At 49.0% G+C, this 13,155-nt stretch overlaps 1 protein-coding gene across 1 annotated transcript in view; it reads left to right on the plus strand.

Annotated features, from left to right (window-relative positions):
• Positions 1-8,273: 8,273 nt before the first annotated feature.
• The window catches only part of DAB2IP (DAB2 interacting protein), a 320,886-nt gene continuing 316,004 nt past the window's right edge, over positions 8,274-13,155 (plus strand). The window contains exon 1 of the mRNA XM_082208814.1: positions 8,274-8,712. Coding sequence (XP_082064940.1) covers positions 8,670-8,712 — 43 coding nt within the window. The 5' untranslated portion in view covers positions 8,274-8,669. The remainder of the gene's footprint in view (positions 8,713-13,155) is intronic.

Consider the following 13,155-nt stretch of genomic DNA (forward strand, 5'->3'; position numbering starts at 1 on the left):
GGCTGGGTTTCCCCAGCCACTCTGGGCGGCTTCCAACAAAACACTAAAATACAATAACCTATTAAACATTAAAAGCTTCCCTAAACAGGGCTGCCTTTAGATGTCTTCTAAAAGACATCTACCCCTGGACTAGATGATGCCTTAGGTCCGTCAGATAATTCAACATCCCCCTTCAGAGGCTGGTGGAGATCAGGCCACATGCAACAGTCAGAGGGCAGCCTTGTGCAAAATGTCTTGGTGTGCATTGCTATGCTTACAATTGCTATTGTAAGCATAGACCAGTGCATCGTAAGAATGTAAGAAGAGCCTAAAGGATCAAGCCAATGGTCCATCTAGTCTAGCATCCTGCTCTTACTGTGGTCAACCAGAAGAAGAAGAAGAAGAAGAAGAAGAAGAAGAAGAAGAAGAGTTTGGATTTGATATCCCGCTTTATCACTACCCAAAGGAGTCTCAAAGAGGCTAACATTCTCCTTTCCCTTCCTCCCCCACAACAAACACTCTGTGAGGTGAGTGGGGCTGAGAGACTTCAGAGAAGTGTGACTGGCCCAAGGTCACCCAGCAGCTGCATGTGGAGGAGCGGGGAAGCGAACCCGGTTCACCAGATTACGAGTCCACCGCTCTTAACCACTACACCATGCTGGCATCCAGATGCCAGTGGGAAAGCAGTGTTGGCCTCCAACCTAGATGGCTTCAAAAGAGGGTTAGGGAAAATCATGGAGGAGAGGGCTAGTCCAATCCCTGGATTAGTGAAGGATCTTGCAACAGTTGGAGGGGAGAGTTGCTCTTGTGTTTGGGTCCTATGGGCTTCTCACGGAAGCATCAGGCTGGCCACTGTGAGAACAGGATACTGGACTGAGTGGGTCATTGTCCGGACCCAGAAGGCTCATCTTATGTTTTCATGTTCTGAACTGACAAGCAGCAGTTGAGCACAAGAGCAATCTTCCCCCCTCCTGCAGTTTTCAGCAAGTGGCATTCAGAAGCATTGCTAGCTGAAACCATGGAGGCGAGGCTTAGCCATTATGGCTAGTCGCCATTGAATGTTGCAGGATGTTCCCCGACTAAGGAACTATGGCAAGAGATACTGATGGAGTATGCAGAACTGGCAAAATGGACACACAAATTACGGGACAAGGACAACTGTGACTTTAAAGATGAATGGGAACCTTTTACAAAGTATTTAAAGAAGCAACAAAGTGAACCGGACTCGTTGGCAGGCTTTGAATAAACACTGACAAACTCTTTATTGATAATAACTAGTCATATAAATTAAGGATTTATACAATTTTGTAACATACAGAGAATAGCATCTATAGAGAAACCAGAGATTGGAACTGAGGGAAATCTGGGAGGGGAGGTGAGGGGAGGGGGGATGTTTTATGGGGGGGAGGGGGGAATTGGGGGGGACGACTAAGGATGATATGTTGTAAGCTAATATGTTGTATTTAAATTCCTAATAATTTTCTTTTTAATAATTCTTTTTTAAAAAAGAATGTTGCAGGATATTAAAGTGAGTAGAAGCAAAGTGCCCTCTGTTATCTCAGAACAGGAACCCAGTCAGACAGGTGAGGAACAAATAATAAAATTATTAATATTAATATTAATATTTCCTTGTCTACTGCCCCTGTTCGGTTTTCAGCTGTCTGAGAAAATGAAGCATCCGTCCGCACGGATGAAATTCACAGCCTTTCCAGCAGGCCAGCCTGCCCTTGCCTCTTCCCACGCTCAATTGCTAAGCAACACGTGTGAGCAGGTTCTTAGTTTCCTGCAGTCAGGAAAAGGCTGGCCTCTCATATGCAGGACTTAATAGAGCTGCCTTGAAGGCTGGCTGCATCTCCCACCTCCCACACACTTGATTTCACACCCCAAGTACAGCTTAGAGATGCAGAACACTGTGGCCTGGACCCACCACTGCTGCTGTGGCTGGGTCCTGGAATTACAGCGTGTGGCCAGTCAGAAGTAGGGTGGGTCTTTGGCAGCTTAACTCTAGGGCTAATCTAAGTGGGACAGTGCCTGGGGTAATGGCTACAGGGTGTCCATCAAGATACACTGAGCACCTCTCATCAACTGCCATCATGCCTGACCACTGACTATGCTGGCTACAGCTGGCAGAAGCTGGAGTCCATCAACAGGCTTTGAAGGCAAGAGCACTTCCCCCTTTTACAATATGACCCCCATCATCATGGACTCGATGGCCCTTGTGGTCTCTTCCAACTCTATGATTCTATGATTCTATCTAGTCCTCTGGGGTCTGGAGTTTCCACTGAGCCAGGGTGACTAGTGCTGTTGAATGTGACTCAAAGCCAGGATAACCATACATTTCTGGATGTGCGTTCATGTAGTGTGTTCCACAACTCTACAGCAGAGAGCTGCTAGGATGTCATGGGTGCTCCCCAGCCAAAGGAATGACATGGCAGATAGTTAACTCCTTATTGTCAAAACTGACACCCCTTCCACCAGCTTATGCAGTGCTTTTTCTGGGGGGGGGGGACAGGTGTACGCATGCCCCTAAACATTCTGTGAATCTAAGTTTGGCCTCATTGAGGGGCAGTATTTCAATATGAGTAGAAAAATGAGAGTACCCCTAAACATATTTTTTTCAAAAAAGCACTGTCTTCCCCCAACAGGCCACACAAATGCAGCCAACAGGCCACACACCTGCATGGAAGTTGCCTCTGTTCTTCCCACTTCAGTTCTTACCAGGGGCCCATAGGACATTGTTTACTCTGCCTGTTTGGTAATCCGGCACTGTTGGTGACTACTGGTCACAATGTCTCAGCTTCACGTCTGCTGATGGAAGAAGCATGTACAAGTTGCTGGGAATCGCAAGCAAGGAGAATGCTGTTTGGGGGCATCATCTGGAGCAGGGATGAGGAACCTGTGATCTGCCAAATATTACAATATTACAATGCCAATCATGTCTAACCATTAGCCATGCTGCCTGGAGCTGAGGGGAGTTACATAGGAAGCTTCCTTATTCCTAGTCAGTTCATCAAGATTTGAGGAGCACCAGGTTGGGGAAGTCTGTGCTAGAACATTTTGGGGCTGAGTAGGGCAGCCTTCTTCTAAAGAGGAAGAGGTCCTGAGTCCAGGTATTGGCAATGACCCCTCATGTTTATATCAGGCTGGGGTTAAGGTGAGACTCCATATCACTTACCAGTCAAAGGGGTCAACATGACATTTCCCTGCAGTGCCTGAAGGGGGTGCTGAAGCCTTGATTGCATGCAGCCCTTGACATCCCACTCAAGTTGCATTCCAGTCCTAGACTACTTTGTTTCCAGGGCAAGCTGTGGGTCTCCTCTTGTCAGGCATCTTAATCTACCCATTGGCCATCTTGCCACTTTCCCCAACCTACAGATCTGCTCCCACGCTGTTGTTGTTGTTTAGTCGTTTAGTCGTGTCCAACTCTTCGTGACCCCATGGACCAGAGCACGCCAGGCACTCCTGTCTTCCGCTGCCTCCCGCAGTTTGATCAAACTCATGCTAGTAGCTTCAAGAACACCATCCAACCATCTCATTCTCTGTCGTCCCCTTCTCCTTGTGCCCTCCATCTTTCCCAACATCAGGGTCTTTTCCAGGGAGTCTTCTCTTCTCATGAGGTGGCCAAAGTATTGGAGCCTCAGCTTCACGATCTGTCCTTCCAGTGAGCGCTCAGGGCTGATTTCCTTCAGAATGGAGAGGTTTGATCTTCTTGCAGTCCATGGGACTCTCAAGAGTCTCCTCCAGCACCATAATTCAAAAGCATCAATTCTTCGGCGATCAGCCTTCTTTATGGTCCAGCTCTCACTTCCATACATCACTACTGGGAAAACCATGGCTTTTACTATACGGACCTTTGTTGGCAAGGTGATGTCTCTGCTTTTTAAGATGTTTGCCATCGCCTTTCTCCCAAGGAGCAGGCGTCTTTTAATTTCGTGACTGCTGTCACCATCTGCACTGATCATGGAGCCCAAGAAAGTAAAATCTCTCACTGCCTCCATTTCCCCCCCATCTATTTGCCAGGAGGTGATGTCCTCCACTGCCTCCCGCAGTTTGATCAAACTCATACTAGCCTGCTAGCTAGACGCTAGCCTGCCACAAAATGGGAACAGCAGTTCTTGAGCTGGAATCCTACACCCAGTCCACTGCTGTATTGCACTGAAGTGGCCCTGAATTCAGTGAAAATGTGTTTTTCCAAGAACCCCTGCTTCCCTCTCTATCTCGTCACCCTTCTTAGTGGGACAAACCCACCCTCCTCCTCCTCCTCCTCCAGCTGATTCCTTTTGAGCTTTTGGCAAAAGCATGCAAAAGTCCTCCCCCCCCCTCTCTGGCAGACAGCTCTTTACAGATTCAAAACATTCCCCCACAGCTCTTGAAGAATATATTTAAAAGGAGCTAAGAAATCAGCACAATCATTCTGTTGCAACCATTTCGGAATACAATGAGAGCCGCTGGAGCCTTCCTTTCAAATGCCACCACTGTGATATTCAGTCCATCTGCACAGGTCTTTCCTTCCTCCACAATTAATACCTGCCTTGTTTCAGATAATTTGATAATGTTCATGGGTACTGGATACGCTTCAGTTGCCTCTACCCTGCTAGATCAGACCAATCAAAGGTCTGTCTCATCCATTATTCTGTCTCTAACTGGATCCTCACAAGCAGCGGATGAAGGCGACCCCTTTCTGTTGCTAGTCCTTGTAATCAGCGGTATAGTGCTTTTGAACATGGGAGGTCTGCTTTCCCTCGTGGTGGGGATCCAGCCCTAAATCTGGATAACTACTTTGGCACAGCTGAGGTTGGTGTGCCAACTGCAGCCATTCCTGGAGATGCCAGATCTTGCTACTGTGACACACGCCTTAGTTACATCTCATTTGAACTGCTGCAACATGCTATCTGGGGGGCTGCCTTTGAAGGGTGTTCAGAAATGTCAGCTGGCTCAGAATGCTGCAGCCAGGCTATTCTCCCCCCCCCCAATTTTCCCAGTATCTCCTGATGACCTCCTCCTCCTCCTTCTTCTGGTCTCCAGCCTCCTCCCACGCCCCCCACCTGGCTCCCCTTCCTTCCTCCATGGCTGCTGCTCTCCTCTGCAGCCAGGCTATTGACTGGTGCCAGTTAAAACAAGCAAGTGACTCTTGTGTCACAACAGCTTCCTTCGTGGTGGGTCCATTTCCAGGCATAATTCAAAGTGCTGGTTAAGGTCCACAAAGTCCCAGACACAGCTCAGAACCAGCTGACTTGGAAGATGGTCCTCTCCCATGTGAGCCTGCCAGCTTAAGAGATACAGGAGAGATCCATCTTTCTGTCCCACCAACACCCAAAGCCTAATTGGTGGTGCTTTCTCAGTTCATGCATACGTGCTTGGGTCATGTTTGCAGATTTCCCACTGAGGCATTTGGATATTCAGAGTTAAGACAGCATGCCGGGCTGGAGAAGCCATTGGCCTGATCCAGCAGGACTCTCATTGGCCACAAACTTTGATGGCTTTAAAAGAGAATTTAGACAAAACCATGGAGAGAAAGGCTTATCAATGGCTACTACCAACAATGCCTATATACTATGTCTCTATGATTGGAGCATCCCATGGACTGCAAGAAGATCAAACCTATCCATTCTGAAGGAAATCAGCCCTGAGTGCTCCCTGGAAGGACAGATTGTGAAGCTGAGGCTTCAATACTTTGGCCACCTCATGAGAAGAGAAGACTCCCTGGTAAAGACCCTGATGTTGGGAAAGATGGAGGGCACAAGGAGAAGGGGATGACAGAGGACAAGATGGTGGGATAGTGTTCTCGAAGCTACCAGCATGAGTTTGACCAAACTGCGGGAGGCAGTGGAAGACAGGAGTGCCTGGCGTGCTCTGGTCCATGGGGTCACGAAGAGTCAGGCAAGACTAAATGACTAAACAAGAACAATTATCGGAGGCAGTATATGCTTCTGAGTACCAGTTGCTGGGGGATGCAGTTGGCGCTGTGGGTTAAACCACAGAGCCTAGGACTTGCTAATCAGAAGGTCGGCGGTTCAAATCCCCACAACGGGGTGAGCTCCCGTTGCTCGGTCCCAGCTCCTGCCAACCTAGCAGTTTGAAAGCACGTCAAAGTGCAAGTAGATAAATAGGTACCGTTCTGACGGGAAGGTAAAACGGTGTTTCCGTGCGCTGCTCTGGTTTGCCAGAAGCTGCTTAGTCCTGCTGGCCACATGACCCAGAAGCTGTACGCCAGCTCCCTTGGCCAATAAAGCGAGATGAGTGCCGCAGCCCCAGAGTCGGCCACGACTGGACCTAATGGTCAAGGGTCCCTTTGCTTTTATGACTGGAGGCAGTATATGCTTCTGAGCATCAGCTGATGGGACAAGCTGCAGGAGGGGAGATTGCTCATGTGAAACCCTTTGTGGGTTTCCTATTGGGGCATCTGCTTGGCCACTGTGGGCTAGACCACTAACCTGACCCAGCAGCCTTTTCTTAAGTTCTTCAGTCCAGAACAGCAGCCTAGAAATTTGCCTCTCTCCTTCTCCCTCCCTCCCTCTCCTTCCCTCCCTCTCTGAGTGCTGGCTGCAATTGTGGTACAGTCACCGTAGTTTCATGCCACCCCCCCTCTCCCCCATGCAGTGCTTGTGAACTTCTCCGACTCTCCATCATTTGTCCGCCCACCACTGCCATTGGCGCTGTGGCTGGAAATGCCAATCTGCCTGCAAACCCCCCCCCCCCCTTTTACAGTCCTGGAAGGTTTGGCTGATTCATTCAAATCAGGGCCTGTGCATGTGCGATTATGATCTGGACAAGCGCTCTCTTCCTAGCTTCCTTGTCAGTCTCCTGGCCAAATGTTTGCAGGGTTGACACCCCCCAGCCAAATGTGCAACCTTCCCTGTCTCTGGGTCATGCCTGGGGGGGGGGTGCCCTCCCTGCTTTCCTACCCAGTGGCGTAGCGTGGGTTGTCAGCACCCGGGGCAAGGCAAGTAATTTTTGCCCCCTAACCCATGGATTTGCGCCCCCTAACCCGTGGATTTGCATCCCCTAACCCTAACCCCCAGATGTTGTGCCCGGTGCGGCCGGCCCTCCCTGCACCCCCACGCTACGCCACTGTTCCTACCCATTTGCCTCCCTCTGCCCAAATATAATGGCCAGCCCCTGCAGGATTTCAATGCAAAAGGTGTGCCAGGGGGATTCCATTTTAGCTTGCTGGATTTATCCACCAAAGGAGGGGAAGTCAGTAGCGGGGCAACTCAACATGCAAGGAGAAACCTGCACTCCCCAAATTCCCTCTGGGACATGCCCCTCCCCCCAAAAACCTATCTTATGGAATTTCCTGCCACATGAATGTGGTTGTAGTAGCATCTGGCTCCAATGGCTTTGGAGGGGGGATTCTTCCCTGCATTTGTGGGAGAAATCAGTGGTGTTTGTGGACATTCCATAGCTGACACTTTCCCCTCAGAGCAGTGTGTTCGCAACCGGACCTCAGTGGCGGGGTAGGGGGGGGTTAGGTTAGTGGATGCAACTACTGCTAGGGGGCTCAGTTGAATCACGGTGCTAATCCCTCTATGGTCTGTTCAGTGGGCTTGACAGGGGCAAGAAATTATTTCTGCATCCTTTTAGGCAACCCCCCCTGCCTCCCCCGCCCCCCACTGCAGCCTCTAGATTCCTCAGCAGCTCTGTTAAGGGCAAATGACAACAGTGCAGCTCCTGGCAGGAACTCTGCTGCTCTTGGAGCCCATGCAAACCTGCCAGCAGCACCAGAGGCTTGCCAAAAGGAGGTAAATATAGGACAAGGCACTGCAGCAAGGAAGGTGCAGCTGGCGCCCTAGTGCAGAGTCACCCAAGCCCATGCCTGCCAGGATCTGATTTTATTTTATTTTATTGGGGGGGGGGGAGACCCCTCTCTGGCCAACAAGGGACTCAAATGCAGCCAGGGTGTATGAGGATGCTCAGAAAGTAAGCCAGCCATGATCAGGAGAGAGACGTCTGTGGGCCTTCCTGGGGTTCAGTCAATTCTGTATTTCCTGAGATGTTTGGGGTGGGTTTCGCTCCCCCTTCCTAAGCGTTGATTCTTCCTGCCGACTCTCTCTCTCTCCCCCTTTCCCTCTCCTTCTCCGTCTCTCCCCCCCCACGCTCTTTCTCCCTCCCTCCTTCCTCCCCAAGGAACACACCACTTTATATGTGTTATTATTATAGCAGCCCTTTGCGTTATGCAACAGTGTGGCTTGGAGGCTGGTCTTCTCTCTTTCCACCCCCCCCCCCCGCAACCTTACCGCTTGCAAGGAGCTCTTTCTTCATTCTCCTCTGCCAACCCCCCACCGCACACCTCCCCCCCCCCACACCTCCGCACGGCTTCTGAACTTTCGTCCGAGAGAGCTGGCGGTTTCGGGAGAGGAGCCGAGAGTTTGAAAGGCTCGCGCACAGTGGCGGGGGAGAAAGAGCGGTATGCCTTTTGCTCGAGATGTTGGAGAAAGACCCGCGAGCCGCGAGGGTCAGCCGGCGAATTGGGAAGCCGGCCAGGCCGTGTCACGCCAAGGGAGGCGCCTCCCGATGTCCCCTTTTGGATGTGGCGCTAGCTCGTCAGACAGGTGAATTGGTTTGAGCGGCAGCAGCAGGGCTTCGCTTTTCCTGCTCCTCCTCCCCCTCCAAGTTTTCCTTTTAAGATAACCTTTCCTCTCGCTTCGCTGCATGGAGACACGGCGCGGTGGGAGCTTCTCCCGGAAGTAATGGATCCCAACAACCCGTCGGACCAAGAGGACGACTCTCGGGGTAAGGAGCCACCGGAGGGGACTCTTTTTTTTTTTAAAAAAGTAACTTTTCAGGTGCGACCTGTCCTATTCTAGTCCTGGGCTGGGATCAGTTTGTTTTCTCCGTAAAAGGAATAGGTGGCACCAAAAGTGCAAAAAGGGATAAGAATTTAGGAGGCAGCTGGCTGGATTTGGTTTCGGAATGTGCAGGCTTCCGGGCTTCACCAGCTTCTTCTTCAGGAAGTGCTGCCCTGGACTCCTTTGGGATATACATTCAACAAACAGCAAGTGAACAAAAGTTCATACGCACAGAAGCATTTCATCCCCAGCTCAAAGTTTTGGGTTGCTTGCTTTCCTGTGGTGCTGAAGGTGGTTCTGGCTCTGGTCGGTTTTGTAATTCGGAAAGAAGTTGAGTTAGGCAGAGGTTGTGGGTGTTCTGGGAACCTTCCTGGGAGGGATAAAAAATATTGAGCTTGTGGCATCACAGAATTGTAGAGTTGGAAATGGCCATGGAGGTCATCTTGTCCAATCCCCTGCAATGTAGGAATCTTTGGCCCAACGTGGAGTTCGAACCCACAACCGTGAGATAAAGAGTCCTATGAGCTGCCATCAGGAACAAAGTGACTGGTTTCTGCCCAGAGCTGACAACCTGATCTCTGTTCTCGCAGGCTGGCAAATGTTATATTGAGGATGCTGATGTGTATATAAGAGAGCATCATGTGAGAGTCGGGACCTCTTGAGCTCTTCCTCCTCCTTTCTCTTAAAAATTAAGTTTCTAGACCTCATGGCACTGTGCTTGGATATGGGTGGGTGGCAGCACCTGAAATGCCTAAAACTGCACTGGGGACCCCTAGTCTGCCTGCTTCCCCCAGAACTCTCTGTCTGGCCCTTGGAATTCTCCCCACACCGGTCTGTGGCCCTCCTTGCCCCATCCTCATGCATTTTGCCTGGCTGGAATGTGGAATAAAACTCCTTGCTTGTCTGGATGGAGAATAGAGAGAGGGATGTGCATGTGTGTGTATAAAACAGCCTAAGGTACAAAGGCAAAATTAATGCCTGTTGTTCTGCCAACTTTTGCCTCTGCCCCTGCCCACAAACTGGCATGTGGCCCCAGGAAGGTCCCCCAGAACCGAATGTGGTCCTCAGGTTAAAAGGGATTCCCCATGTCTCCTCTTATGCTAGAAAGATAGCTGGAAGAGATTCCAGTTGTGGGGGGCAGGATTTAATGCCCCATGACTAGCAAAAGTTGAATAAATTACACAATTGTCTTAATTTGCATAATTTATGCAAGTTGTAGAATTTAGCATTTTTGGGGGCAGAGAACATGGATTGTCTGGAGGCAGAATATTAATATGGTATGGTTGTGTGGGGTCCCCCACCGTGGAGTAAACACATGATTTCTGTTTAAACTTCTGATGGAATGTCAGAAGTGGGGAGGAGACCAGCAGATTGGTACTGTGTTGCTATTGGTAGTTATTTGTTAAGCTGTGCATATTTTGTAAGGTGTGCAGAGCTCTTATGGGAATCATAGAATTTAGAGTTGGAAGGGACCCAAGGGTCATCTAGTCCAACCCCCTGCAAGGCAGGAATCTCAGCTCAAGCATCCATGACTGATGGCCATCCAACCTCTGCTTAACAACCTCCAAAGAAGGAGAGTCCACCACCTCCTAAGGGAGACCATTCCACAGTTGAACAGCTCTTACTGTCAGAAAGTTCTTCCTGATGTCTAGCTGGAATCTGTTTTCTTGTAACTTGAGGTCCTACCCTCCAGAGCAGGAGAAAACAAGCACGCTCCCTCTTCCATCTGACAGCCCTTGAGATACAGTATTTGAAGATGGCTATGATATCTCCTCTCAAGCTCCTCTTTTCCAGGCTAAACCTACCCAGCTCCTTCAACTGTTCTCATAAGGCTTGGCTTCTAGACCCTTGATCATCCTAGTTGCCCTCTGCACACCTTCCAGCTTGTCACATCCATCCTAAATTGTGGTGCCCAGAATTAGACACACTATTCCAGGTGTGGTCTGACCAAGGCAGAATAGAGTAGTACTATTATTTCCCTTGATATGGACACTATACTTCTGTTGATGCAGCCTAGAATAGCATTAGCTTTTTTGCTGCTCCGTCACACTGTTAAGTTTGTGGTCCACCAAGACCCCGAGATCATTTTCTCATGTACTTCTGGTAAGCCATGGGTCCTCCATCCTATATGTGTGCAGCTGGTTCTTCCTGCCTAAGTGCAGAACCTTACATTTGTCCCTATTGTAAAACATTTTGTTAGCTTGGACCCAGTTCTCCAATTCCTTCATCCAAGTCATTTATAAAGATGTCAGACAACAATGGGCCCAGGACAGAACCCTGCAGCACCCCACTTGTCATTTTCCCCCAGGTTGACAATTAGTGAGAACTCTTTGGGTTCGGTCAGGCAACCAGCTAAAAATCCACCTCATTCAACCCACATTTTATCAGCTTCCTCACAAGAATATCATGGGAGACCTTGTCAAATGCTTTACTGAAATCAAGATAGACTATGTCAACAGCGTTCCTCTGATCCACCAAGTGGCAATCATAAAGAAAAGTCTTCCTTATTGCCCTTTCCATGGATTGGTTGGAATGGCTGGAAAAATGCTGGGAGCTGCCTGATAGCAGATCTGATTCTTTGCCCAACTCTCCTTGTTCCAGGACCTGGGAGATCTTTCCCATGATCAAAACTAACAAAACAAATTTCAACAGGGACTAATGTACACTTAGGTACAAAGCCCTACTGGCTATGAAAAAAAGGCAGTTTGAACAAAACTCCTGGTCCCTGTTACTTAATGCTTTGCTAAATAATGACCTTAAACACTTAGGTAGGAATAGCTGAATGCACAAATACAGGATGGGGGCACCTTGCTTGATAGCAGTACTTGTGAAAAGGATCTAAGGGGCTTAGGAGATCACAGGCTTAGCATGCGTCTACAGTGTGAGGCAGCAGCAAAAAAATCTAATGTAGTTCTAGGTTGCATCAACTGAAGTCTAGTGTCCTAATCAAGGGAAGAAATCATATCACTCTCTTCTGCCTATATCTGGAATACTGTGTCTACTTCTGGACATTGCAGTTTAAGGATATTGATAAGCTGGACCATGTGCAGAGGAGTGAGAGGTCAGGATGATCAAGGGTCTGGAAACCAAGCCTAATGAAGAGCAGTTGAGGGGTAAGTTTAGCCTGGAGAGAGAAGACTGAGAGGGGATAGGATTTGTTGTTGTTGTTTAGTCATTTAGTCGTGTCCAACTCTTCGTGACCCCATGAACCAGAGCATGCCAGGCACTCCTGTCTTCCACTGCCTCCTGCAGTTTGGTCAGACTCATGCTGGTAGCTTCGCGAACACTGTCCAACCATCACTACAAGAAAGAAGATTCCACCTAAACATTAGGAAGAACTTCCTGACAGTAAGAGCTGTTCGACAGTGGAATTTGCTGCCAAGGAGTGTGGTGGAGTCTCCTTCTTTGGAGGTCTTTAAGCAGAGGCTTGACAACCATATGTCAGGAGTGCTCTGATGGTGTTTCCTGCTTGGCAGGGGGTTGGACTCGATGGCCCTTGTGGTCTATTCCAACTCTATGATTCTATGATTCGTCCTCTGTTGTCCCCTTCTCCTTGTGCCCTCCATCTTTCCCAAAATCAGGGTCTTTTCCAGGGAGTCTTCTCTTCTCATGAGGTGGCCAAAATCTTGGAGCCTCAGCTTCACGATCTGTCCTTCCAGTGAGCACTCAGGGCTGATCTCCTTCAGAATGGAGAGATTTGATCTTCTTGCAGTCCATGGGACTCTCAAGAGTCTCCTCCAGCACCATAATTCAAAAGCATCAATTCTTCGGCGATCAGCCTTCTTTATGGTCCAGCTCTCACTTCCATACATCACTACTGGGAAAACCAGAGCTTTGACTATACAGATAACTGTCTTGAAATGCCTGAGTGTCTGCCACATGGAAGATTGAGCAAGCTTGCTTCCTGATGTTCCAGAGGTGAGGACCCAAACCAATGGATTAGAATGACAAGGAAGGTGATTCTGACTAAGCATTAGGAGGAACTTGCATGGCCATCTGCCAGGAATTCTTTAGCTGTAATTCCTGCATAGTCGTAGGTTGGACTAGATGACCCTTAGGGGAACCTTCCAACTTTACGATATGATTCTGTGATATGGAGGGCCAGAACAATGTTCCCCAGCTGCCGGTAGCCACCCCTGCTTTGCACTCCCCAGGGCGCTGCATAATACGGTATCAGGTTTGGCTTTTGCAGGAGAAACCGACTTTGCACTCCAAATGTGTGCACTCATTGCTCCCCCCCCCATCCCTCACATATAATGTCAATCATGGCATACTTATATAATTGCCAACTATATATAGAATAAGTATTTTCAAGATTATTGTTGCTCAGCTGGCTTCAGAGAAATTTCTGTAAGAAAAGGTTCAGCTATGGAACATTTGCAAAGGA

This window comes from Podarcis vaucheri, assembly GCF_965113315.1.
Source record: "Podarcis vaucheri genome assembly, chromosome: Z".
In the NCBI taxonomy this organism is placed as follows: Eukaryota; Metazoa; Chordata; class Lepidosauria; order Squamata; family Lacertidae; genus Podarcis; species Podarcis vaucheri.